Source organism: Rhipicephalus microplus, chromosome 5, assembly GCF_043290135.1.
Source record: "Rhipicephalus microplus isolate Deutch F79 chromosome 5, USDA_Rmic, whole genome shotgun sequence".
Lineage (NCBI taxonomy): Eukaryota > Metazoa > Arthropoda > Arachnida > Ixodida > Ixodidae > Rhipicephalus > Rhipicephalus microplus.
In genome coordinates, this window is record NC_134704.1 from 55,425,461 (window position 1) to 55,434,008 (window position 8,548).

The window sequence follows — 8,548 nt, forward strand, 5'->3', positions numbered from 1 at the left end:
CATCGCTATGAATTACAAACTAAGGATCTGAAACGGTTAGGGTTCACTAGCACGGTATTCTTTTAATTGCGTTGATGTAATCAAACTCAGAGGAGCATATATCCCTGTGGCAGTAACCAAATGAAATGCCGCCAAGTGATAAAAGTACTGGTAGATTTACTTGTATTCCTAGCTTTTGTAATGGGACTACTAAAAATCTTTTTCTCTTTGAGTTACGATAACAAAATAAAAATAAATTTTCAATTGTTGGGGTTGCTATAGTCGTCCCCGGCTATGTTTTTTTTTCCTAAATTTAAATAATGCTGAACACTGTTGTTATCTACTTTTCCACGGGTCAAGCACTGGGATCAAGCATTGGCTATCAAACGTTGGCCTGACGTAAATAGTGAATGGAAAGTCGGGGGTGCGACACCACGTTGCTCGGTGTTATGATTATTTGTCCATACTAGTGGTGAAAGCTTCTCTTACTGTAAAAGAAAATGCGTCGACTATGAAGATAGTACCATTTCTGTGAAGATGCCACCTCGCATCTAACGTTTGTATCTGCCGCGAAAACACATGGCCCATATCACTACAGAGCGATCTTTCATAATGTTTTTTTATAACGGTAGAGTACGCTACAAAGCAACTTACGTCACCAGTGCATCTCATCAAAAGTGGCAACTAATAAATTCTTGTTATAAACTTTGATTTATAACTATTTTAATTGGTTGTATAAAGTTTTTTTTTAAGTGCCTAGGACACGCAGTAGATGCGTGCGCCGCATGCATTGGACCATTTTTCCTCGGTTGTACAAGCCTTGATCGGGATTGCATTACCTGTTTTGGCACAGCAGAGGAGTGCGTGCTGACTTTTGAGGTGAAGTTGGAGCAAGCGTGAATCATTCGCTTGCCGTCCTTCGTACACGTCGCCCAACGTGAGTCCCATATCCACTTTACCTCAGTCTCCTTGTCTAGTCATTCTTCTACATCTGAGCTCCCGCACCACTGCTGACATCCCACCGTCCATTGTTGTGCCGCATTCGCGACTACTGTTTACTTCACCCCCAAGTTGTACGGTTCGTAATTACTGAAACTTCCGCGCGTTTGCATCATGAAGCTTCATATTTACTTGCGCACAAGGGGGCGGCAAAGAGTACACAAAAAGTAACAGTAACAACTGTCGGATCCGCACTTGGGGGGCTAGTGGACATTTTCTTCGATGCGTCGTCATTTTTTTCCCCATTTTGACCGACAAGCCGGTCACCCTGGGTCATGAAGTTTTTCCTTCTAGCCGCATTTTTATTTCGTTGACACTGCCTCAATCCCACCTCGGTGCCTCTGACGACGCGTTTCAGCTATGATAGGGACTCTTAAACGAGGCTTTCATTAGTTGATCATCGCTAATCGTTTGTGTCGAGGTTAGGTAAGGGGGTGCGGCTCTGATCGCCTCGCGATGCGGTGCTACTTTATGCCTGGTGTCTGCGATTGCGGGAAAGAGCTCAGGGTTAACTGTAAACGTACTTTCTTTTTGTTTTCAGTGTACGCAAGAACAATGAGTTTCCAGTGGACAATCGTCGCCGCCTTTTTGTACGCGGAAATAGCCATCGTTTTACTTCTCATGATCCCCTTCATCTCGCCCAGAACGTGAGTTGCGCTCTGCTTGCGATGCCCTCGCATGGCCCGAGCCGTAATACATGCTCGGAATTTTTTTTACTGTGCTTTGCCGGTGTGCGACGTCTCCTGACCTCTCGCGCGGTGCGCCGACTGATTTGCCTACGCCCGTTTGACTTTTTTCTCTTTTCTCCGTTTATGTGGCAAGATGGAACAAGTTGTTCAAGTCTCGGTTCCTCAAAAGCCTTGGTGCCCAAGCGGATATTTACTTCACAGTTATGATCGTTGTTCTGGTCCTGTTCTTTTTCGGTGAGTGCTTACTTTAATCATTACACGAAAAAAAAAATCAAACACTGCGATGAGCCAATGAAACGAACTCTTGCGCCTAGATTGCTGTAATGATCACATATCTAAAAATCTTTGCTGTGCAGCTGTACATGCTGATTTGGGTATTGTTATGGTGACAGCACCTTTAGTGCAAGTAGTTCCACTATTGCATCACTTGTGCGGTTTAATGTGACGTCACGAAAACAATGAAGTGGTTGCTGCAATCAATGCTTGTTGTGGTAGCTAGCAATGATTGCTATTCATTACAGCACTTAAACAAATAGTCTATACTTCAGACATTTTAATTTGTTGCTCACTTATCTCCGAGAGCTCTTCGATCAAATGCTGCTACGAATGTGTTCAAACCATCTGTGCATTGTGTCGTGCAGTGTGCAGTGCAATTGCCCGTAGCAACGATTCTGTGAGCCCACCTCGGTCGTTGTGTACGCTCGTTAATTGACGGTGCCAGAGCTTGGCAGTGTCCGTTCAGTGTCGTGAGCTGCTAGCTACTGCTCAAAACTAAAAGGCTGCTTTGACCGAGGCTGACACTTTCCGTAACAAAGTGGCACGCTGTCGTTGAGGTTGAAACGGCCCTTTTGTCATTATCTTGACCTCCAAAAGTGGCTTTAGACTTGTACAAGTTGACTGATATTTCTAATAATTTAAGGATTAAGTGACATGCCCAGTTTACGGACACAAAGTAGGAACACTTAGCTTAAATTCACAAGTAAAGAAAACAACAACAAAACTCCGAGATCATTTTCTCGTGTCACTTTCCTGCGAGGATATAATCACTTATGAGAGATTTCATCCAATATGGCATTGAATATCTCGGCATTTTTTTGACGAGAATGTCGCTTGCAGAATGTCAGATGCCCTGTCCCGGTAAAATGCCAAGAACGCTGTTAGTCAGACTATGCTAATGTGTCCACCATTGTTGCATTATTGTGCCTGCATTACTATTGTGCTTGTGAACATGAAAGAAGTTATAACATCATCTTGTAGGCCCACTGTTGTCAATTCATGTTAACAATGTTGTTCTTGTTAAACACTGCACAGACGCCGAGAACTGCTTTCTGTTTGTTGCAGACTCTGTCCGGGAGATGCGCAAGTATGGCGCCCACCGCGAGGAAGCGCAGTCAGAGTACCACCACCATGGCAACCTTGACGTGGAGATGCAGCAGAGCATGAAGATGTTTCGAGCCCAGCGAAACTTCTACATAGCTGGCTTCGCCCTCTTCCTGTGGCTGTGAGTTGCCTCGGTTTTCATCATTCAGTTATTTTGACAAGCGTGCCTGTGACGTGTTTGTCAGTGCCTGCAAACCTTCGTTCGTTCGTAGTGTTAGATATCTCTGGCCTGGCTCTGACTTGTCTTGAGGGGTGTGTAGTCAGTTCGTCTTAGTATAGCAAACGTTCTCAGATGCACAATATTTACAAACATTACCTTTAAGGTGCCCCTCATCGTATTGTGGTTTTGCTATTTGAAACCACACCAATTATTACTTGATAAGTACATTTTACGTATTTAATGACATCTCACTGGCAGGACAAGCACGTGGTAGCGCTGGCAAAGCGTACTTTTAAGGTACTTTTTCAGTCCTGCCTCTGTTGTGTTGAATATGGCCTACTTGTCGTACAGGGTAATCCGAAGGCTCGTGACACTGATCAGCGCACAGGCTGTCCTCCTTGCTGTCAACGAAGCATCCATGAAGCAAGCGCAGTCCGCCACTGAAGCTGCCCAGAACCTCCTCAAGGTTTGTCGCTCTAATCTTGCATGATGTCTGAACACTGCACAACGCATTACAGTGATTTTGCCTTGACTGCTGGATAGTCTGCACTAAAGTTCGTATTCACTGAATAATCTTTATAAGTTCAAATCGCCTCTGGCCTTGAAGAAAATCGTGATAAACGTGGATAATATTCCTATTGAAATCACGTTGATTTATGCGGTCAAGTTTTAGGCCACCTTTAGCGTTACGGAAGTTAGTTATTATTTTCTTTTCTCAAGACGTTAGAATGTCGTTGGAGTTTTTCAATTAAGAATTGTGATGTGTTTCGCTATGCTTGTTATTGAATGTCCTTCTTAGTGTGGTTGGATGGCAGTAGAATACTTTTTCTTACAAAAGGTTACCATTAGCGTGCAACATTCTCCTTCCCGAAATCATGCAAAGTGGTACACTTCTGTGTTGACAATACATGGTAGCAGTTCCGCGGCTTTTCTGCTGCCGAGTGAGTTGTTGGGCGAGTTCATTCGCAAAATGTGGCAGCCGCGTTTGATGGCAGGGAATCACAGAAATGCTTGTGTAATTTAATCTTGGTGCTCGTTAAAAGTACCATGAACTGACAAAATTGATACAGAGGTCACCATTGTTGTCTTATAGCCTACTCATTGGTTTGAGACATCGAATAACGTAATTTCATTTAATTTGATAATCACTTAGTTAAGGTGTTGAATTTTTCTCTTTGCTCACAGCACTAATGCCATTCCAATTTACTGCAAAGTAGTATATAGTGTTGTTAGTTGTCCCGTTGTATGCTATTTGATGTTGATAATGCTATTGTAATTTATTTCTTCATAATTATTGCTAATGTGCAGTGACCTTTCTGAGCAGTACTTGCATTCTTTGGACACGCTTCGCAGGATGTGTTCGAATATATATTGCACGCCAAGCTGTTTTAAATATTTATATAACATTGCTGAACGATTAGACATCATTTAAGTTTTAAACATTGAGCATGGCTCTGTATTGGTTGCGTTGCTTTCTTTTCATTTTTCAGCTGCGAAGTGACGTTTCTGCAGTAAGTAGACACAGACGTGTTTGTTTTGCTCTCTCATTTGGCCACGGTAGTTATAGAAATCTGGTAGTTTAAGGTTAGAATGTTTCATTCCCGCTCATAGAAGTGTCATTTCAAGGGGCACAAAAGTGCAACAGTTAAACGAGATTATTGAGAACTATTATGTTACTCATTTTAGTGATCCAAGGTTTATTGTCCGAACGGAAAAACAAAGAGCTAGGTTTTCAATTTCTTGCCAGAAACTCTCAGGGTCTGAATGCAAATGCGTCGTACCAATTTTTAATTATTTATTTATGACCTTATCTCTGCAACAAATTTTTGTGGAATATGCTATGCTATGTCTCTTGCTGCCCGAAAATACCCTCTATTTATTATCCGGAATAAAGAATTGTGCAGGCTGCAGCCGAAGCTGCCAGCGGGAACTTTATGGCGGCGGTGCCGCCTGTATTTGGTCTTTGTGCATTGTTTGGCTTGCCTGGCGTTTTCTCATGGCTTTTGGCACTAATGCGGTACTAATACAGGCGAAAGTGCTTCTCTTTAAAAGGTCGATCTATAAAATTTGCTGTGGAAACTTTTGTTAAAATACCAACACTGCTACCATACGACATACTTCAGGTGAAGTGCCCTGTTGTCTTTAAAGCAGTGGAGTTGTACCTAGCAAGTGTGCTCGAGAATGCTTGTCAGTTGGTATTCTTTGACTTGAGGGAGTCATGGCAGTGTTTTAACTGATGGCGATCCTTCTACACTGGGTTTTTTCATGTCATTTCCTTACGTCTAAAGGTTGGGTTTAATCACAAGATGGTATCGTCACGACAGTGATCAATGAGAAGTTATAATTCAATATGCAATGCATGAAGCCTCATATGGACTGCATCTAGTGGAGATGTTGCGAGAAAGACCATTCCCAAGTTTTTATTGTTCTCGAGAAAGATAATGAAATGAGGAAACTTTTTAGCGTGGGCATGTGGCTGAAAAACTTGCGGCATCTCGAGAAACTTGGCTTTTTTTTTTCGGGATACCCACCTTGTGAAGCTTTTTATATTGAATGTACACTTGCAGGGAAAAAAAGGGGAGGGAAAATGTGTATGGGGAGGTTAAATTCAGTTTTAACCCCCGGGTACGGGTCATTGCTTGCCTGAAATGTGCACTTGCATTCCCAACACAGGTTTTTTATCTTTTTTTCTGTGCTTCTTCACTGCAGAAGAGCGACAACACGAAGCAGAACGAGGGCAACAGCAAGACCGAAACCCTGGAGAGAGACATCAGAGAGCTGAAGACTGAGCTTGAAAAGGCCCAAAAAGGTGACTTGTTGCAAACTTTTTTTTTCTCTTTCTAAAGACATGTCTCTCGAACCGACCTCATTGCTGCGCGCACCTTCACGGTCCTGTGCGCTGAATCGTAACGGTTGCTGTTTTCACTACTGTAGAAGTGGCCCACCTGACCAAGGACAGGGATGCCCTGAAGCTGCAAGCTGAGAACTTGAGCAAGGAGTACGACAGGCTGTGCGAGGAGCACTCGAAGGCACAGGTATGGAAGAGTGCTGTGCTAGGTACACAGTTTGAATCTCCCCGTTAGTTACGACATACCAGTGTGTTACTCAGTCGTTCATACTTTAAAAAAGTAGTGCCAAAGACAACACAAGAGGGAACAGGAAGACCTCACAAGCACTAACTTCTATCTCAAATATGAATGCAAGTATGTTTCAAGTGTGAACTCCAAGAAACTAGCCCAACTTTCAGTCCTTACTTTGGCATGTTTAATGGCAAAACTTTTGATCACATGCACCCACCAAAGGGCATGCTGTGCTTCCGTTTTACATCCTTAGTCTGCAAGGCCTGTGTCGCCTATACATTTGCAAACAGCCTCTTGTATCTGTTAACTTCGACAGAGTGCTCCAAGGTTATCTGAAGTTATGGGACATTGATTCCCCTTTTTGTATGCAACTTTTTATTCCCAGGCATAGTGCTATTCGAGATACCGTATTTACTCGCGTAGTGAACCCACTCGCATAATAAACCAACCCACCCCCCACCTTGGTTCTTGAAAAAAGAAAAATTTTTTGCAATGTATCTGTTCATTTCATTTTGGTATGATAGTCAGTGCCGATGATGATGGAAGCAACTTCGAATCAAGCCATTATATCGCAAAATAATGACTAAATAAAAGTCAGAACATAGGTCTACAGCCATGCTAAACAGTTGTGAGCAATGCAAACTCGGACGACTTGAATCAAAATTTAAAAGTCGTTCCTTTTCAAGCAGAGCGCGACGCAAGTACAGCAGCAAAAAAAAAAAACCAAAAAAACAAAGCAAACAACGAAGAAAGAACATCGCCTCCGAGATGGCGGGCGTGTGGCTAAAAACACTCCACCTGCCAGTCATCTCGGAAGCTATGCAAAGCGCAACCGCGCCGACGGCATGCCGTGCAGCCGTTACGTTTGTGTGCAGTCATTCGACGCTGGCTTTTTGTAGTTTTCTTTGTCGTCGTGAACTTAGTTGGCACGCCTGATGAGTATTGCGCTCGGCAGGTACGCTATCTACACGGCTGGTTTTAAACTTAAAAGTTGGTCGAGCATGCACGGGAGCATGGGAACCGACAGGCTGGGCGACACTCTGGCGTCAATCCATGCATTTGTTACGGGAAAAGACAAGAAAGAGCTGCAGGCTACAAGAACTATTTTCCGCGCACTTCGCGTAACAAGATCATCATGTGAAATGTTCGCTGTTATAACTCCCGTGACTTTTTTCTCCCGGGTAATGAAACCGCCTCCCCAAATTGGCATCAACTGTTCTGAAAAAAAAAAAAAAGAAAAAAGGTGGGTTCGTTAAGCTAGTAAATACGGTATGTTATTTGTCACTGTAACTTCATTTTCCTTTTGTTGTCACTGTTCCCTTGTATGACTGTTCTTGCCTTCTCGTTTGTAGGCTGCAGGTGGAGAGCCCACAAGCAAGAAAGACAACTAGGAATATTGCAATTCATCCTCTGAGCCAGTGTTGCTGCTGCTTTGATCTTTTCCATTTTCCTTGCGCCACAGTTGTGCCTCTCTGATACAGCGAGAGCACATTGCAAAGTGAACATTGGAAAGTGGTTGTTTGTGTATGTGATGTGATATTTTAACTGCTAAGATTGTGTGCTGAATGAAAGGGTGTGGTTTTTTGTGTGTTTTTTTTAATCAATTGCACATTGTACTCTGCTGCACTTGCAGGGAGTGTTCAGTTACCTGATTAATGAATGGTACTGTTCTTTAATACTATTCTCTAAATGGGAGGTAACAATACATGTTTATTTTCCCGGTGTCACTATAACCATCGGGTGTGTATAAAAGTGCCTGGCGTATCGTAGGACTACTTATGCCCATGTTTTCAGACATTGAACCGATTTCTGGTTCCGTTGGTTTGCATATGCACAAAACAAACGCACACGGTCTACACTGTATGAGTGCATGTTCCTCAAATGTCATGAAATAAAAAATTTCCTCTGTACAATTCTGCCCAGTGTGAGATTGCTTCCTAGTATTTCAGAGTTTACAGAGCGGCCACCACATATCAACCTAGTGGGGCTCACTTCAGGTGGAAGAAACTCTCGATATAAGCAACTACATTCCTTGACCCAAGGCCGGTGCTATCTTTGCAATTCCTTTTTCTTTGGATAGGCCATGCTTTAGAAAGCACTATCAGTGGTGTGTAGTTGAAAATGTTTTTACATTGAAAGTGTTCTACACTGCTAGGTTATGTCTGCTGTTTTTCTACTTGCATAAGGCTGACTGCACCCTAAAAAAAAATATCGAGTAAAAAGGGTGTCTTTTTGTCCCACAACAATAATTGTCATCAGGC

The 8,548-nt window shown here is 42.9% G+C and overlaps 1 protein-coding gene across 3 annotated transcripts; it reads left to right on the forward strand.

Moving 5' to 3' along the window:
- Positions 1 to 776: 776 nt before the first annotated feature.
- On the forward strand, positions 777 to 8,200 carry LOC119174524 (B-cell receptor-associated protein 31). Of its 3 annotated transcripts, none has more exons than XM_037425462.2 (9): positions 777 to 916; positions 1,520 to 1,625; positions 1,801 to 1,901; positions 3,009 to 3,168; positions 3,559 to 3,673; positions 4,698 to 4,718; positions 5,917 to 6,016; positions 6,142 to 6,242; positions 7,640 to 8,200. In XM_037425462.2, the coding sequence occupies exons 2-9, from the start codon at positions 1,534 to 1,536 to the stop codon at positions 7,676 to 7,678; spliced, it is 729 nt and encodes a 242-aa protein (XP_037281359.1). In that variant the 5' UTR covers positions 777 to 916; positions 1,520 to 1,533; the 3' UTR covers positions 7,679 to 8,200. The 3 variants fall into 3 exon arrangements, with proteins under 3 accessions (XP_037281359.1, XP_037281361.1, XP_037281360.1); XM_037425463.2 differs by lacking the exon at positions 777 to 916 and adding an exon at positions 919 to 1,057; XM_037425464.2 differs by lacking the exon at positions 4,698 to 4,718.
- The last annotated feature ends 348 nt before the right edge of the window (positions 8,201 to 8,548 follow it).